The following is a 19980-nucleotide window of genomic DNA, read 5'->3' as shown; positions in this document are numbered from 1 at the left end:
GTAAGCTACTACAATCAGCACAGTGAACGAATTATTGTGGCGAAGATAGACACGAAGCCCACGCCTACCACAGTAGTACAAGTTTATATGCCAACTACCTATGCAAATGAGAAAAAGGTTGATAATATATATGATGAGATAAAAGAAATTATCCAGATAGTGAAGGGAGGGGAAAATTTAACAGTCATGGGTGACTGGAATTCGATAGTAGGAAAAGGAAGAGAAGGAAACGTGGTAGGTGAATATGGAATGGGGGTAAGAAATGAAAGAGGAAGCCGCCTTGTAGAATTTTGCACAGAGTATAACTTAATCAGAGCTAACACTTGCTTAAGAACCATGAAAGAAGGTTGTATACATGGAAGAGACCTGGAGAGAACAGAAAGTTTAAGACAGATTATATAATGGTAAGACAGAGATTTAGGAACCAGGTTTTAAATTATAAGACATTTCCAGGGACAGATGTGGACTCTGACCACAATCTATTGGTTATTAACTGCAGATTAAAACTGAAGAAACAGCAAAAAGGAGGGAATTTAAGGCGATGGGACCTGGATAAACTGAGTGAACCAGAGGTTGTACAGAGTTTCAGGGAGACTATAAGGGAACAATTGACACGAATGGGGGAAAGAAACACAGTAGAAGAAGAATGGGTAGCTTTGAAGGATGAAGTGAAGCCAGCAGAGGATCAAGTAGGTAAAAAGACTAGGACTAGTAGAAATCTTTGGGTGACAGAAGAAATATTGAATTTGATTGACCAAAGGAGAAAATATAAAAATGCAGTAAATGAAGCAGGGAATAAAGAATACAAATGTCTGAAAAATTTGATCGACAGAAAGTGTAAAATGGCTAAGCAGGGATGGCTAGAGGACAAATGTAAGGATGTACTGGGTTATCTCACTAGGGGTAAGATAGATACTGCCTACAAGAAAATTAAGGAGGCCTTTGGAGAAAAGAGAACCACTTGTATGAATATCAAGAGCTCGGATGGAAGCCCAGTTCTAAGCAAAGAAGGGTGGAAGGAGTATATAGAGGGTCTATACAAGGGTGATGTACCTGAGGACATTGTTATGGAAATAGTAGAGGATGTAGAGAGGATGAAACGGGAGATACGATACTGCGTGAAGTGTTTTACGGAGCACTGAAAGACCTAAGTCGAAACAAGGCCCTGGGAGCAGACACAGTTCCATTAGACAGCTTTGGGAGACCCAGCCCTGACGAAACTCTACCATCTGGTGAGCAAGATGTATGAGACAGGCGAAATACCCTCAGACTTCAAGAAGAATATAAAAATTCCAATCCCAAAAAAAGCAGGTGTTGACAGATGTGAAAATTACCAAACTATCAATATAATAATTCACTACTGTAAAATACTAACGCGATTTTTTTTACAGACGAATGGAAAACCTGGTAGAAGCCGACCTCGGGGAACATCAATTTGGATTCCGTAGAAATACTGGAACACTTGAGGCAATACTGACCCTACGACTAATCTTAGAAAATAGATTAAGGAAAAGCAAACCTACGTTTCCAGCAATTGTAGACATAGAGAAAGATTTTGACATTGTTGACTGGAACACTCTCTTTCAAATTCTGAATACGGCAGGGGTACAATACAGGGAGCGAAAGGCTATTTACAATTTGTAGAGAAAAAAGATGGTGGTTGTAACAGTCGAGGGGCATGAAAGGGAAGCAGTGTTTGGTAAGGGAGTGAGACAGGGTTGTAGCCTATTCCCGATGTTATTCAATCTCTATATTGAGCATGCAGTAAAGGAAACAAAAGAAAAATTCGGGGTTGGTATTAAAATCCATGGAGAAGGCCGGCCGCGGTGGTGTAGCGGTTCTAGGCGCGCAGTCCGGAACCGCGCGATTGCTACGGTCGCAGGTTCGAATCCTGCCTCGGGCATGGATGTGTGTGATGTCCTTAGGTTAGTTAGGTTTAAGTAGTTCTAAGTTCTAGGGGACTGATGACCACAGATGTTAAGTCCCATAGTGCTCAGAGCCATTTGAACCATTTGAACCATGTAGAAGAAACAAAAACTTTGAGGTTCGCCGATGACATTGTAATTATGTCAGAGACAGCAAAGGACTTGGAGGAGCAGCTGAACGGAATTGACAGTGTCTTGAAGGAGGATATAAGATGAACGTCAACAAAAGCAAAACGAGGATAATGGAATGTAGTCGAATAAAGTCGGGTGATGCTGAGGGAGTTAGATTAGGAAATGAGACACTTAAAGTAGTAAAGGAGTTTTGCTGTTTGGGGAGCAAAATAACTGATGATGTACGAATTAGTGAGGATTCAAAATGTAGATGGCGATGGCAAGGAAGGCGTTTCTGAAGAAGAGAATTTGTTAACATCGAGTATGGATTTAAGTGCCAGTAAGTCGTTTCCGAAAGTATTTGTATGGAGTGTAGCCATGTATGGAAGTGAAACATGGACTATAAATAGTTTGGACAAGAAGAAAATAGAATATTTCGAAATGTGGTGCTACAGAAGAATCCTGAAGATTAGGTGGGAATATCACATAACTAATGAGGGCCCGCATCTCGTGGTCGTGCGGTAGCGTTCTCGCTTCCCACGCCCGGGTTCCCGGGTTCGATTCCCGGCGGGGTCAGGGATTTTCTCTGCCTCGTGATGGCTGGGTGTTGTGTGCTGTCCTTAGGTTAGTTAGGTTTAAGTAGTTCTAAGTTCTAGGGGACTTATGACCACAGCAGTTGAGTCCCATAGTGCTCAGAGCCATTTGAACCATTTATTTTTAACTAATGAGGAGGTACTGAATAGAATTGGGGAGAAGAGAAATTTGTGGCACAACTTGACTAGAAGAAGGGTCGGTTGGAAGGACATGTTGAGAGGCATCAAGGGAGACCACGAGATGAGTACACTATGCAGATTCAGAAGGATGTAGTTTGCAGTAGGTACTGGGAGATGAAGAAGCTTGCACAGGATAGAGTAGCATGGAGAGCTGCATCAAACCAGTCTCAGGGCTGAAGACCACAACAACAACACAATATTAATCTTTTATTTTCGTTGACTGTGTGTCCTAGTTGACGTCTTACCGCCCTGCGCGTTATGAGAGTGGACATTGTGAATTTTTAAGCGCAATTTTTTCTAAAAAGGCGTTTTCAATGTTGTTTTTTCTTCCTCTCAGTACTCTGTTGCATATTTGTAGGTTTGTCCAGGTGCCAAGCCATGATCAAAGTGTTTAAACATGCATTGTAGATGGCACACGGTCCATGTGCCAAGCAGTGTTTCCCTCTGGAGTTCCAAATGCCATGAGTCGGGGCACTTAGCCTAGTCCTCAGTAGACTAGCTATAGTAAGGGTGTACAGGTTGGCACACCAGAGGAATTCGTGGCGGGGCCGCACCCGAACAGTCAGAAGCCTGAAAATTAAAAAAAATGAATAATGTTTGCGAAATTTATTGCGAACAAAGTTAGTACCAAAGAAGTAATAAATTTAAACGTCATGCACGATGTGACAGTTTTCGATGCATCTCATTGTATATGACGTCATGTCTTATGAACTGATTCTTACAGTGATATAATTTTGCAGATTAATTCAGCGATATATATTCACATAGTCTGCAAAACATTTCGCGAATACAACTGGTAGTAAGGAAGTAATAAATTATAACGTCAGGTCTCGTGGTACATTTATTCCATAAACAGCGGAAAAGTAGTAAGCGTTTATCTATTATCTTTATTGTAGGGGTTAAACTAAACAACTAAACTCCTTCCGAACAGGCCATGAAGGCCCAACAATACCGACCGGCCGCCGTGTCATCCTCAGCCCGTAGGCGTCACTGGATGCGGATATGGAGGGGCATGTGGTGAGCAGAACGCTCTTCCTGCCGTATGCCAGTTTCCGAGACCGGAGCCGCTACCTCTCAATTAAGTAGCTCCTCAGTTCGCCTCACAAGGGCTAAGTGCACCCCGCTTGCCAACAGCGCTCGGCAGACAGGATGGTCGCCCACCCAGGTGCTAGTCCAGCCCGACAGCGGTGATCTGACGGGAACCCGTGTTACCACTGCTGCAAGACCGTGGGAGTTTTGTAGGGGTTACCACGGATAAAATTTCCAAAGCTTTGAAATTATGTGTAAAGTCTGCTGCAAGTCGCTAAGTGCTCTCTCAGATACTGTGTGTATAAAGTCGGTAATTCACGCGTCACGGGCTGCAATTGCTTTTCACCATCCTCTCCCCCCTCCCTTCCTCCACCGCCTTCCCATGATAGATCGCTGGTTATTGCACCCACAGTGATTGTTGTCTGACAATGAGATATACAGTGATCAACCAGTATATTATGACCACCTACGTCACAGCCGGTGTGTCCAACTTTAGCACGGACAATAGCGGCAACATGTCGTTACCTGGAAGCAATGAGGCCTTGGTAGGTCAAAGGAGGAGTTGGCACACAAGTCACCTACTTGCCTTAAATTTCACAGAGGGGGCGATGAGCCCTGACGCCACGTTCAGTCGCGTCCCAAATATCCTGTATCGAATTCACGTCTGGCATGTTCGAGGGTCAGCACTGCCTTCCTCGAACCACTTCATCAGACTACTGGCCTTGTAACATGGTGCATTATTTTGCTGAAGAAAACCACTGCCGGAGGAAAACATGATCGTCATGAAGGGCTATACACGGTCTGCAACCAGTCTACGACTCTCCTCGGTCGTCATGGTGTCTTGCACGACCTCCAGTGGAACCAGTGATGCCCACATGATTGTTCCCCAGAACATAACGGAGCCCCCACCAGCTTGCCTCCGTCCCGCAGTGCAGCTGTCAAGAAGCTGTCCGCCTGGAAGGCGACGGATTCGCGCCCTCTCATTGGAATCATGAAGAAGGTAACGTGATACATCAGACCATGCAACACTGCCTCAGCACTACCGTCCAGCGCCGATGGTCACGTGCTCATTTCGGTCGTAGTTGCCAATGTCGTGCTGTTAGCACTGGCCCATGCATCGGAGTACGGAGTCCCATCGTTAGGAGTGTTCGGTGCATAGTGTGTTAGACAAACTTTTACTCTGCCCAGCATCAATGTCTGATGTCAGTTCCGCCACATTTCGCCGGCTGTCCTGTTTTACTAGCCTACGACGTCCAAAATCTCTGATGAAGGGTGGCCGCCCAACGTCACGACATCGCGACGTTGTTTCACCTTGGTTTCGCGACGTTTTGAAGACACCACAACACTCACCACAACACTCCTCGAACACCCGCTAAGTCGTGCAGTCTCCAAAATCCTCGTGTCGAGCATCCAGGTCATCACAATCTGCACTCAGACAGACTGAGGTAGATCGCGTGGCTTCCCAATTTTACTCACTGACAGCACGCTCACTGACACTGTATGCACCTTGATTGTGATCAATAAGAGTCATTCATGGCCAGGTGATTCTGCTATCGCCTGAACTGGTTTATATCTAAAGTGATCAATATGTTGTGGCTGATCATTGTGTGTATACTAAGTTTGGCTGAAATCGGTTCAAATGGTTCAAATGGCTCTGAGTACTATGGGACTTAACTTCTGAGGTCATCAGTCCCCTAGAACTTAGAACTACTTGAACCTAACTAACCTAAGGACATAACACACATCCATGGCCGAGGCAGGATTCGAACCTGCGACCGTAGCGGTCTCGCGGTTCCAGGCTGTAGCGCCTAGAACCGCTTGGCCACTCCGGCCGGCTTGAAATCGGTCCAGTGGTTTAGGAAGAGATGTGGAACACGCATATATACACACATAAAAACATATGTATGAATACATCCGTTTTTATAATGTGTATGGATAACGTGTTCAAAGACTCACTTAATTGTTCGTTTCTGCCAACCTTATTTACCACTAGTTTACTATGTCGTCACTGGTTACAGAAAGTGTTTTCAGAATTTTAGAACACCGTTGAAGATGTATAATGAGAAATATAATAATGACGACAGTGCGAGGACCAATTTCTCTTCTTGTTTAGTTCTGTGTTGATTCCAGTTACATGACGTATCTTCTGTTATATAGCCAAGCAACCTGTTAAACAATGACTTCGACATTTGAAGACAGTTGAACACTTTATTGTCGTCCGCTGTTAGATCGTCAAACAGCGTAACATATTTCTATGGTCAATCGAGCAATGTATATCGAATATTATCTTTTTCCTAACCTTTCAGCTTATCATTTTAACAGAAGAGTGAGCAGACGTAGTTCTATGTACGATGTCATTCTCACAACTGACTATTTCCGTAGAAGCCGGTTTAATGCCTCAGAATTTGAGCTGTCATTAAAAACTGGTGACAGACGTTGTCTGGTTCGTATAACTACTGGCAGCCAGTGGCATCATTAGTGGTGCTTCTAGAGGCACTTGGCTGACAGCGGCTTATGGACGCCAATACTAGGTATCTGGAGATGAAGCGCCGTCTTGGTGCTTCATTATTTTCTTCCAAAGAAACCAATGAGTCACCACTCGAGATACAACAAGGCTGACGGAGGTGCTATTGTCAGTTTCAGTGTCGCTACTGTGTAAATTTCACCGTTCTATGCGGCGTTCGTTTCGCAGTCGGTTCCAGCAAATCTGGTAATACATTCTGTCCTCGTAATTAATGCAAATACGCCCGCTACCATTCTGGAAGTTAAATGATGACTCATTATAATGAGAACGCTCCTCATTGTCTCCTGTATACAACAGTAACTGATGAGCACTGATTTGGCATCCACCGCAGTTATTGCAGCAGCAAACCATTCTGAGATACGAGATAGTTGTCGATATTGTTACTGCCGCAAAACAGAATGCTGTGAAACAAAAAAATAGGCCTGAAGATAATAATTGATCTGAGAGTATTGTATGAAGAGTTGTATAGAGGCAACGAAACCTATGAACTGGAGCGAAGATACAAACAATTGTTAATCCATATAGAGGTAAAGCTGCCTAGCAAACCAGTGATTCAATCTCTTATGATAATTTATTGGAAAGCATTCCGTGTGATCATGAGCGCTTCGTGTAGAAGCTAACCACAGAATTCGTTCCTGTAGCAATTCCATGCAAAGATAACCCAAACACAAGGCGAATAATACTATCATTTGAACCCCAAATGTTTGACACTGTGACACAACCACAATATCAAAGCTCGAGTGGCAGTTACAAAGTGCTGTGCCACTTTGAGAGGAAGGGACAGTGGCCATGAAAGAAGGCCGTTCGATAAGTGATGCAACAAATTTTTTGTTTCGACCGATTTCGGTTGAAAAAGTGCGGAATTTGTTGTGGAATATCCTGGAATACTCCCGCCTCAGCCCCTTTAGTTTCACTAAGTTCAGATTGGTGGCAGCGCTATATGTGGTCTTCAAAACGGCGTCTTAAACGGTCTTCAAAATGGCGTCTGTAACCCTCCCAGCAGGGTTGCGTTTTATTGGAAATTATGTGGAAAACTAGAGTCTTGTAGCCAAAAATGTGGGGGATATTGTGGTGTATTGCAGCACAGAATAAAACTAATCTGCTTTAAGAAAAAAAGTGTTTGCATTACTTGTTAAGCGCACCTCGTATATTTTCCTGTGATCATGTTTAGTATATACGAAGCAAAAATCAAAGCAATAGCAAAAACAATAATATCAACAAGAAACGTATCTCTCTTTGGAAAAGACATCTGTTTCTTATTGTAGCGTTTGGTTGAAATATTAAGGACATAGTTCTTTTCCATAGCTTTTCTCCTTTCTGTACGTTACAACGTCCATTTATTTCTATATTAGGCAAATTTTATTTCATTATTAAACTGTATGGCCGGATGCCCACCTGACGCACAGTTGTCGAGGGGGCCAAATTGAGCAAAATGCATGTGTGCCATCTATCTGCGAAACGAGTAGAGTTTGTTTTGTGTGTTCTCGTTTTTCAACTGTTTCGTGTATCATATTAACTAAGGTGGAATTAGGTGCCCACTTCAGCATTTGCAAACTAGCCTAATAACCGCCACAGGCAGTTTGCCAGTGTACGAACACATTTTCGTTAATGCGCTACGCTGATAGATCCTGGTAGAACCCAATTCATTGTCTCGTGCGCTAGGGCTCTCTGCCCTATTTTTTACGAGCAGGTTATTTATTCCATTTACTCGCTTTTGGGGCCTAGCTACGCAGCCATCTTAACTGTGACATGTCAGTTTTAAGGATACGAACGTAACGGAAACACAACAGCCAGTCTCTGACCGCACAGCAACTATAGCGGTGTACGAGCAGGTTGTTGTTGTTGTGGTCTTCAGTCCTGAGACTGGTTTGATGCAGCTCTCCATGCTACTCTATCCTGTGCAAGCTTCTTCATCTCCCAGTACCTATTGCAGCCTACATCCCTCTGAATCTGCTTAGTGTATTCATCTCTTGGTCTCCCTCTACAATTTTTACCATCCAGGCTGCCCTCAAATACTAAATTGGTGATCCCTTGAAACCTCAAAACATGTCCTACCTACCGATCCCTTCTTCTAACCAAGTTGTGCCACAAAATCCTCTTCTCACCAATCCTATTCATTATCTCCTCATTAGTTATGTGATCTACCCATATAATCTTCAGCATTCTTCTGTAGCACCACATTTCGAAAGCTTCTACTCTCTTCTTGTCTAAACTATTTATCGTTCATGTTTCACATCACACATGGCCACACTCCATACAAATACTTTTAGAAAAGACTTCCTGACACTTAAAACTATACTCGATGTTAACAAATTTCTCTTCTTCAGAAACGCTTTCCTTGCCATTGCCAGTCTACATTTTATATCCTCTCTACTTCGACCATCATCAGTTATTTTGCTCCCCAAACAGCAAAACTCCTTTACTACTTTAAGTGTCTCATTTCCTAATCTAACTCCCTCAGCATCACCCGACTTTATTCGACTACATTCCATTATCCTCGTTTTGTTTTTGTTGACGTTCATCTTATATCCTCCTTTCGAGACACTGTCAATTCCGTTCAACTGCTCTTCCAAGCCCTTTGCTGTCTCTGAAAGGATTACAATGTCATCAGTGGACCTCAATATTTTTTTTTCTCCATGGATTTTAATACCTACTCCGAATTTTTCTTTTGTTTCCTTTACTGCTTGCTCAATATACAAATTGAACAACATCGAGGAGAGGCTACAACCCGGTCTCACTCCCTTCCCAACCACTGCTTCATGTCCCTCGACTCTTATAACTGCCATCTGGCTTCTGTACAAATTGTAAATAGCCTTTAGCTCCCTGTATTTTACCCCTGCCACCTTCAGAATTTGAAAGAGAGTACTCCAGTCAACATTGTCAAAAGCTTTCTCTCACGTGTTCCCATATTTCTACGGAATCCAAACTGATCTTCCCCGATGTCGGCTTGTACCAGTTTTTCTATTCGTCTGTAAAGAATTCGCTTTAGTATTTTGCAGCCGTATATTATTAACCTGATAGTTCTGTAATTTTCACGTCTGTCAACGCCTGCATTCCTTGGGTTTGGAATAATTATATTCTTCTTGAAGTCTGAGGGTATTTCGCCTGTCTCATACATCTTCCTCACCAGATGGTTGAGTTTTGTTAGGCCTGGCTCTCCCAAGGCTGCCAGTAGTTCTAATGGAATGTTGTCTACTCCGGGGGGCCTTGTTTCGACTTAGGTCTTTCAGTGCTCTGTCAAACTCTTCACTCAGAATCATATCTCCCATTTCATCTTCATCTACATCCTCTTCCATTTCCATATTATTGCCGTCAAGCACATCGCCCTTGTATAGACCCTCTACATACTCCTTCAACCTTTCTGCTTTCCCTTCTTTGCTTAGAGCTGGGTTTCCATCTCAGCTCTTGATGATCATGCAAGTGGTTCTCCTTTTTCCAAAGGTCTCTTTAATTTTCCTGTAGGCAGTATCTATCTTACCCCTAGTGAGATAAGCCTCTACATCCTTACATTTGTCCTCTAGCCATGCCTGCTTAGCCATTTTGCACTTCCTGTCGAACTTATTTTTGAGTCGTTTGTATTCCTTTTTGCCTACTTCATTTACTGCATTTTTATATTTTCTCCTCTCGTCAATCAAATTCAATATTTCTTCTGTCACCCAAGGATTTCTACTAGCCCTAGTCTTTTTACCTACTTGATCCTCTGCTGGCTTCACTACTTCATCCCTCAAAGCTACCCATTCTTCTTCTACTGTATTTCTTGTCAATTGTTCCCTTATACTCTCCCTGAAACTCTGTACAACCTCTCTTTTAGTCAGTTTATCCAGATCCCATCTCCTTAAATTCCCACCTTTTTGCAGTTTCTTCAGTTTTAATCTACAGTTCATAAACAATAGATTGTGGTCAGAGTCCACATCTGCCCCTGGAAATGTGTTATAATTTAAAACCTGGTTCCTAAATCTCTGTCTTACCATTACATAATCTATCTGAAATCTGTCAGTATCTCCAGGCTTCTTCCATGTATACAACCTTCTTTTATGATTCTTGAACCAAGTGTTAGCTATGATTAAGTTGTGCTCTGTGCAAAACTCTTACCAGGCGGCTTCCTCTTTCATTTCTTACCCCCAATTCATATTCACCTACTACGTTTCCTTCTATCCCTTTTCCTACTATCGAATTCCAGTCACCCATTACTATTAAATTTTCATCTCCGTTCACTATCTGAATAATTTCTTTTATTTCATCATACATCTCTTCAATTTCTTCGTCATCTGCATAGGTAGTTGGCATATAAACTTGTACTACTGTCGTAGGCGTGGGCTTCGTGTCTATCTTGGCCACAACAATGCGTTCGTTGTGCTGTTTGTAGTAGCTTACCCGCATTCCTATTGTTTTGTTCACTATTAAACCTACACCTGCATTACCCCTATTTGATTTTGTGTTTATAACCCTGTTTCCACCTGACCAAAAGTCTTGTTCCTCCTGCCACCGAACTTCACTAATTCCCACTATATCTAACTTTAACCTATCCATTTCCCTTTTTCAGTTTTCTAACCAACCTGCCCTATTAAGGGAGCTGACATCCCACGCTCCGATCCGTAGAACGCCAGTTTTCGTTCTCCTGATAACGACGTCCTCCTGAGTAGTCCCCGCCCGGAGATCCGAATGGGGGACTATTTAAAATAGCAAATCAAATGTAAAAGGAAATGTGTGTTGACTGAAAACTAAATATTATGAATTTACACTACTGGCCATTAAAATTGCTACACCAAGAAGAAATGCAGATGATAAACGGGTATTCATTGTACAAATACATTATACTAGAACTGACATGTGATTACATTTCCGCGCAGTTTGAGTGCATAGATCCTGAGAAATCAGTACCCAGAAGAAGCACCTCTGGCCGTAATAACGGTCTTGATACGCCTGGGCATTGAGTCAAACAGAGCTTGGATGGCGCGTACAGGTACAGCTGCCCATGCAGCTTCAACACGATACCACAATTTATCAAGAGTAGTGACTGGCGTATTGTAACGAGCTAGTTGCTCGGCCTCCATTGACCAGACGTTTTCAGTTGGTGAAATATCTGGAGAATGTGCTGGCCAGGGCAGCAGTCGAACATTTTCTGTATCCAGTGAGGCCCTTCCATGACCTGCAACACGCGATCGTGCATTATCCTGCTGAAGTTCGCAGGGATCTAATGAAGGGTAGAGCTACGTGTCGTAACCCATCTGAAATGTAACGTCCACTGTTCAAAGTGCCGTCAGTGCGAACAAGGGGTGACCGAGACGTGTAACCAATGGCACCCCATACCATCACGCCGGGTGATACGCCAGTATGGCGATGATGAATACGCGCTTCCAATGTGAGTTTGCCACGATGCCGCCAAACACGGATACGACCATCATGATGCTGTAAACAGAATCTGGATTCATCCGAAAAAATTACTTTTTGCCATTCGTGCACCCGGGTTCGTCGTTGAGTACACCATCACAGCAATTTTAATGGCCAGTAGTGTATATTACAAAAATTATTTGTGTTTCAGATCATTTTGGGCACAAAATGAATTCTGTAAGTCTTGCCTGCGTGAAACAGAAAACAAAGCACGATGCTAAATACAATGAAAGGCGCCGAAAGTAATGTGTGGTGATATTATAAAATACATAGATCATTATTGCCTACTCAGTCATTGTATCGCTTTTCTAGCAATGGTTACGTGTGATCTCAGAAAATAAGTGTGCGAAGAAATGAGTTATCAGAAATCAGTCACGTTTTTACATCCTTTTTATATTTTATTTTAATTTGGCGATTGTAAATCTATTATCCTGTGAAAATAAAAAATGGTTCAAATGGTTCTGAGCACTATGGGACTTAACTTCCAAGGTCATCAGTCCCCTAGAACTTAGAACTACTTAAACCTAACTAACCTAAGGACATCACACACATCCATGCCCGAGGCAGGATTCGAACCTGCGACCGTAGCGGTCGCGCGGTTCCAGAATGTAGCGCCTTTAACCGCTTGGCCACCACGGCCGGCTGTGAAAATAAATTGATTGAATTCATCAGTGAGAGAAGGTATGTGTCCTAGGAGATTAGTCATAGTGACAGTTTTCTCAAATGTTTCATAAATGTCATTGTGATGAATCTCTGCTAAATCTGAAATTATCCTAGGAATGCCTTACAGGCTCCTCAGCCGGCAGGAAACTGGGAAGGAGTACGCAATGCCACTCAATACGGCAACGACTGCGTCCAACAGGACGGCAGCGGCTCCGAGGACTGCCTCTACCTGAACGTGTACGTGCCGGGCGTTCCACAGGAGGGCGCCAACCTACCTGTGATGTTCTACATTTACGGTGGCGCATTCAGAACTGGCAGTGGTTCTGACCAGGAATACGGCCCCGACTTCCTCGTTTCCTACAGTGTCATACTCGTCACGGTTAATTACCGGCTGGGGCAGCTTGGTAAGTATTGCTTTCCGACATTCTGGTCTAGAGGCTGTGAGAAGGTATTGGGTCCCAGGTTCGCTACGAGCCACTGCTTAATTTTGGAATATGTGTATTGTTCGACGAATAGATCTGGAACAAGGAGTCACAACCACTCAGCGCATGGTTTTACCAAAGAGGATGAAGAAGCTGATAAAACTTAAACGTAAAACTGCCCTAAAGCCATAACCATCGGATTTATCAACAGTCTTATTTTTTGACATAGTCAAAATGTTCTAATGAAGCTGTCGATTCAGAAAACTTGTAGATAATCAAGATCACCAGAAAGCTGTCTAACCTTGACATGGGCACGTCATTGTGTACTGAGGTTTGCGTATTGATCGACTCATTATTTTTATGTACAGCAATGCGCAATACATTTAAAGGATCACTTTTTCGAAACGCCAACATTGTCTCCCATTGCGACGCAGAAGTTTGAAATTTGGCTCAAAGATGCCTGCCACCTTCCACTGTAATGGAGTAAAACTACGCCGTCCTGGGACGTCACCCTCGAACTCAAGGACGCTTCAAACAGCAAGGCGTCGCCACTTGCAAAGAAAGGCCAAGGCTCAGAAGATCACGTCTTGTGTGGGGTGGGTTAATGGTGTCACACGGGTACCAAATTTCAGTGGTCTCACGATGGATCCATATTTCGCTACAATTGTGCCCAGCCTCATCGTGGACGTGTCAAACGTTGAGAAGGACGTCACAGGCCCTCTTACCCGCGTTTCATCCCTTCGACTGAAGCCTTCTAAACGCACCTGTGGTTGGAAATAAGTGACTGCTATGTTTGCATTTTGTGCTCGATTCCACTTAGCGCGTATAACGTAGTTTGAACACGACCTATAAGGAAACTTGCTACTACTTCAGAAGAATAGCTGCCGTCCATGTTCCGAAAATATTCCAATGAGGTAGGAAGGGAACCTCTATCTTAGAGTAGACAAAAACTATTCACTGTAATTGTATTTATTGGAATCCCATATGCACATGTTAGGTCATTACAGTTCTCAACAGCAATCTCAGGCATCACCTGTCCACACATGGGTATCCTGGTCTTAAATTTTTGAAATAACATAAAATATAAAAGGTGAATAATATAAATATAAATAATAATATAATATAAAATTCTGGATAGTCAGTTATTTTAACTGAGAGAACGACTCTCTGGTTAAAGACTATCATAACGTCTTACTGAACAATGTTACTGGCCTTGACAAATTTTATTCCTTTCGCACAAATGCTAATCAAACGTAGCCATCGAGCGCACGAAGGAAATAGGCTACGTTAATTTGGGGAAATTCTGCATGGAGGACAGGTTTTCCTACTTCGAGCTTCGTATCTCAGGGGTAAAAACTGGCTTGTGACACGACATTTACATTTACTAGCGTGCTACGTTCTTTACCTTGTGTTGCACAGCGTCGTCGGCTTGGCTGAGGCCATATGTCGTCGGATCTGTAAATCTATAAGAATCCTATACTGAGCTTGTCTGATTCTGTATCACCAAACTTGCCCCACCTTTTCATGGAGCGACAAACATTAACTTCATCCCAGTCTTCTTTTAAGGGCTAAGTACACGCGCAAGGCTGGCGCTATTCGCTATTCTCGCAAGACTATATTGGCTCTCTTCGTTCTCTTCTCTGGAGATTTAGTAAAAGAATTCAGCCAGATCTTGACTGAATTTTGGAGCCGGGAGAACGAAGTGTTCACACCAGTGTATCTCCTTTCCCTATCGTCATGTCAGAGAGCGAAGCGTCTCCTCAGCCTAGTTTCCCTTCTCTACTGTGGATGGAGCAGCCAATGGCAGTCGCTCTTTCACTTCTAATAGCCACGGCAGCTCATTCAGCAAATGGCTTGGTAAGTACAGTGTCGTATAATAGGCTGGCTTTCAAGTGAACAGCCAGGTCAGTTACCCCCGTATGAACACTCCATCATCCACGAGTGGTAATTTGCGTCCTCACGTGCCGCTCACACTATATTCTGTTCTTCCCCCAGTTCTCTGCCTTGCCCGTCACCAGCGCTTGACCTTGTCTAGGCTGCGGCTGTGCAGGCCATTGTGCCAAAGCGTGGCTACCTAAAAGCTGGCTTCCCCTCCAGTGATGCTTCCATCCTGTTTCTACTTAAACGTACAAATTTTTGTAAGGAAGTTATTCTCGTCACTCTCGATGCCACGTGTACTAAATCTCAAACGCGACGAATATACAAACAAAAACCTGTCCCATGTTGCAAAACTAGTGTCTAGCAACACTAGAAACGACTCTTAAAACTGAGGCACTCTACATTTAAGGTGTCCAAAATCGCGGCGCCTTACATCCTTTGCAACAAAAGTCAGAACTGCAACACCCAACGTTGAAATCACGCGATTTTCTTGTAGGTAGCCGAGGAAAGCATTTCTGAGACACCCGATCAGAATCGACACGAAAGTGCCCTAGCAGGTGGTCTGAAGGGCGTCAATGAACGAACAAGTTCCCTTAGGGCGTTGATTCCAACACATCTCGCGATATAACGACAGATCGGAATGCTATGAGCAACAGGGCGACGTTCTTGACAACCTTTGAAGCGGCTGACAGCCACAGACATTTTAATACTTCCACAGGAACATTGTGAGGATGCATCCCTATTGGACTATGGAGAGCAGTGCACCAGCAATTGTTGCTCTGGTGTATGTGCTGGAACCACTGGGGGCAGTTCAATCCCATTCGATGGAATTTGAACGTGACCCAAAACACAAATGGGTGCTTACGCTTTCCTGTTTCACGCCCTCCTGTGTCGTGATTACAGGTGAGGGGGGAGGGGGGGGAGAGGTGTCATTAGCACATGCGTGAATAAAACGGGGAATGTCCTTCTAAAACCTTCTCGTTCCGCAACATCCTCGGTGGCACCCGTCAACATTTATTGAGAATTTTAAAACTAAACTTGTACAGAGAAAACTTGTGAAGTAGTCTTACGCACCTGCAGGGAGGCAACGCATAGACACCCTCCAATTCTAGATGCGTGACTGCAGTTGCTTCTCTAAAGTCACATTTTTAAAATTTTCAATAAAGCTTGGCGGGTGTCATCAAGAAAGCTTTAAAGGGACACTCCCGTTTTTTTCATGCATGTGCCAATGTCTCGCCGATATACCCTCACCCTGTGGTCACACCATAGGAGGCCGAGAAACAGGACAGCCGAAAATGCATAAACATCTTTTACTGGTTCGTTCAAATGTCGTCGAACGGATTTGAACGGTCTCTAATGGTTCCATCCAGTACACCACAGCAAAAACTGCAGTCGTGCTTCATTCCAAAGGGGTACGATGACACTCAACGAGAATCCTCAGTTGAGGTTAAATGTCCGCGACCACGACCATCTCTCCGATGGAGCGTAAAATGTGATTCATCTGAATAGGCTTTCACTTTCAACTCAATGAACGTCTAGTTGCGGTATTGGTATGCAAATTCCAGGCAATGAACAGCAGTCAATAGGGGTTCATGAAATAAGTGCCTCGTGCGAACGCCCATTTGCAGTAACATTCGCTTAACCAGCTTTGGGGAGTCATTGTTGGTAGACACTTGGTTTATTTGGGCAGTCAGATGCCAAAAAGTTCCATGTCTATTCGCCCGTACACATTTCCGCAGTCGCCGTTCACGTATATCTATGGACTGTGGTGTGCCACAGTTGCCTCGGCGTTGGTTTCGGGTAGCGCCATTTTGTCTCGCACGGTATATTTTAATCACGGGAGCATGCTAACAGTTTACACACTTACCCATTTCGGAAATGCTTCACCCTTGGCGCGTAGCTTAACGATACCCTCCCCCCCCCCCCACCCCCCCTGCACTCTGCCCTCCACCCCCCCAGTGCTTGGATGCCACCTGTCGTCTCTGAATTGTTATTGCACGTTGACGTTGCCCATAGGCAGTGTACATTTTAACGTAACTGGATCATGCACATTTTAAAATATCGTGTCTTATCTTGGTATGCGTCTCATTGATTTTGTTTTGTAATTTTTGTGTGGTTAATTAAGATATTTTCATCGTACATCTGCAGATGCTTTTCAAACACATCATGAAAACTGAAACAACATGAAAACTGAACAAATGTGGTTGCGATCAGTATAGTTCCATATGTTCTTAAGTGCCTTGTACCATTGTAGCTTGCCTTGGTTGTTAGTTACATTCTTACGTCCGGGTTGCCGTGTTTAATTCCAGGTTTTCTGAGCACGGGAGACGCTGTCGCCCCTGGTAACGCGGGCCTCAAGGACCAGAGGCTGGCACTGACCTGGGTACAGAGAAACATCGAGCGCTTTGGCGGCGACCAGCAGCAAGTCACCGTATTCGGACATAGCGCCGGTGCACTGTCTACCTGCTATCACTTTATCTCGCCACAGTCCTCAGGTGAGCAAAACTTCTGACAGAGTTCTTCCACTTGCATTAAAGTTGGCCTTACAGATTCCCTGGCAGAATTTCTGTTGTTTATCATGAACTATTTTATAACGTACTTCTAAATGCCGATTACAAAGCTTTGTACACAAGAGCACTACTATAAATGATTCATTCGTTTCAAAGTATTACTAAGTATTACATGTACAAATACGATTGATGCAGGAATAGAAGCGTAAACTCGCCATCTGTCCATTTTGAACTCTAAAAACGTCCTATAAGCGCCCCTCTAATAACATGACACACGTCCAATCGCTAGTCAAATTCGTTGCTTACCTTACGTAGCAACATCCTGTCAATGGTCACCACAGCGGCGTTGGCACGTTCTCTGAGCTGTTCCACTGCTCTTGTAAGTGGGGGTACACAGAAACGGTCTGTAATGTACCGCCAAAGGCAAAATTCGAAAGGTGTCAGGTCAGGAAACCTACAGGGCCAAGAGAACGGAGCCACATTATGTCCACCACTACCACCGACTCAGTGATGCCCCAGACATAATCTTTCGGTTTTAATTCCTCCGCGAACTGCAGTGGTACAGTTTAAAACATAACCGCCGTCGCAAAATCTTCCACACAGTTTGGTTCGGTAATCACAGTTCGTAGATTGCGCGGACGGTTGATATTTCTTTGGACTATGTTCGGAACTTCCCCTCGCCCACCCCATAATTCGATCAGGCACATTTGGTCGATCGGTACTTCTCTGTTCAGAGCAACAACCATTGGCCATAAACTGTCGAGAACAGCGCACAGTTCTCTGTTTACGTGGCGGCTCTTTGCCATAACTCCTTCATCGTCACTGACAAGGCCGTTGGCAGAACAAGAGTGACTCGTTATACGGGAGGTATTCGATCACCGTTGCTGATAATTTTTATACAGAATTTCAACAGAAACGCGGATTTATCCGGGGACCCATTGTGTTCTGATTACTAATCAAAGACGCTATTCCCTTTTCTTTCTTTCCATTTGTTTCTTCGTTGGTTTTTCATCTGCGTTTCTGTGCATATGTCGCATGACATCTTTCAAAGTCCATCTATGAGAACTTCAGTCAGTTTATTTACTACAGATAGCGGCCTGTGGGCTGACCGAATATGCTGCACAACCGTTTTATCAGCTTCATTTGCTGCTTCGTCTCCTTGAATTACGACATATCATATTACCCAGAAGAATAACACGTCCTTTCCCTGCACTTGTAAATGCACCAGGTAGTCGTTACTCAATTGGGTGTGTCTTTTTTCTGGTTATAAGTGAAGGACAGCTTATAGAACCACTAGTAAATGAGGACTTTGGTAGTGTGATTACATCTCATCACATCCAAAGCTCTTAACGTCGCATATAAATCAGCATTATATACAGTGAATGTATTAGCTAAGCAAATCTTAAGGGCATATTCAGGAATAAACACAGTAGAGCCGATGGAATTCCACTGCATAGAACCTGTAACAGGAGAAAGACGGGTTCCTGAAGTTGTGATTGCTGGTTTTTCTACTTCTAGCTTAAAACAATTAAAGGATAATTACCATTTGTTGCAGTCCGCCCCTTAGCTGAGTGATCAGCGCGTCGGACCGCAATACAGTTATCGTGGGTTCGATTCCCGGCCAGATCGGAGATTTCCTCCACTCTGGGACTGGGTGTTGTACTGTTCTCATTATCATTGCATAATCACTGACACGCAGTTCGCCTAATTTGACATCTCATGAAAAGACTTGCAACTTAGCTGCAGAACATCCCCGGCTGGGGACTTCCGGCCATCAATGCCATACGATCATTTCATTTCACAATTTGTTACAACAATAAGTAGACGTAGCGGGACAACGTCTAACATTTACGATGACTATATCACTTCTTCCGTCCCCTTCTGAAAAAAAAATCAAAACTGTAGAAAGATTAACGCTCCAGCTTGCCAACTTTTGGTAAATTTAAATATATCGCTGATACTAAAACAATCTTCCCTTTGAAAGAAAATGGTCTTGAAGGAAAATTCTTCAGATTTAACACCTGAAAAAATTTACGGCACAAATATAAAATGACAAGCTCAAAGTAAGTTATGGAATCATAGCGTGTAGGCTGTTATGGAAGTTAGCAACTGCTGATTTATGTTAAAATAAAAAAATTACGAACGGAAATGTACAATGAACACCCCAGGTTATAAGAAAGTTCCTTCTTTAACTAGAGCGCTCTCACAACATCACGTGTACACACAACATTAACTTTTTTGACCTGTACATTCTAGGACAGAAACAAACGACGCACGACGAAGTAATTAGCCGAAAAGAAAGTAAATCGGTAGATGTACAATTTCAGAAAAAATAGATGATATATTCAAGAAAAAGAGCTTCACAAATTAAGCGTGTCAGTAACATGTTGGTCCACCTGTGGCCCTTTTTAAAGCACTTATTCGGCATGGAGTTGATTGTTAGAGTTCTTGAATGTCTTCCTGGGGGACATAGTGCCAAATTCTGTCCAATTGCAGCGTTAGATCGTCAAAATCCCGAGTTGGTAGGAGGGCCCTGCCCATAATGCTTCAAATGTTTTCAGTTGGTGAGAGATGCGGCAAGCTTGCTGCACAAGGTAGGGCTAGGCAAGCACGAAGACAACCTCTAGAAACTCTAGATGTTTGCGGCAGGCATTATCTAGCTGAACTGGATGCTCAGGGTGGTTTACAATGAAAAGCAACAAAACGGGGCATAGAATAACGTAGAGTTATCGTTGTGCCGTAAGGATCCTAATG

At 43.5% G+C, this 19980-nt stretch overlaps 1 protein-coding gene across 4 annotated transcripts in view; it reads left to right on the top strand.

Annotated features, from left to right (window-relative positions):
• The window catches only part of LOC124605668 (carboxylesterase 5A-like), a 107878-nt gene that overhangs the window by 38040 nt on the left and 49858 nt on the right, over positions 1 to 19980 (top strand). For all 4 annotated transcript variants that reach the window (XR_006978670.1, XM_047137512.1, XM_047137510.1 and 1 more), the window contains exons 4-5: positions 12544 to 12820; positions 17026 to 17211. Coding sequence is in view for 3 of the 4 variants with exons in the window: in XM_047137512.1 (XP_046993468.1) it covers positions 12544 to 12820; positions 17026 to 17211 (463 nt within the window). In the remaining variant the exon portion in view is untranslated. The remainder of the gene's footprint in view (positions 1 to 12543; positions 12821 to 17025; positions 17212 to 19980) is intronic.

Source organism: Schistocerca americana, chromosome 3 (genome assembly GCF_021461395.2).
Source record: "Schistocerca americana isolate TAMUIC-IGC-003095 chromosome 3, iqSchAmer2.1, whole genome shotgun sequence".
Taxonomy (NCBI): Eukaryota; Metazoa; Arthropoda; class Insecta; order Orthoptera; family Acrididae; genus Schistocerca; species Schistocerca americana.
The sequence above is the reverse complement of the archived record's forward strand: the minus strand, read 5'-3'. Positions and strand labels throughout refer to the sequence as shown.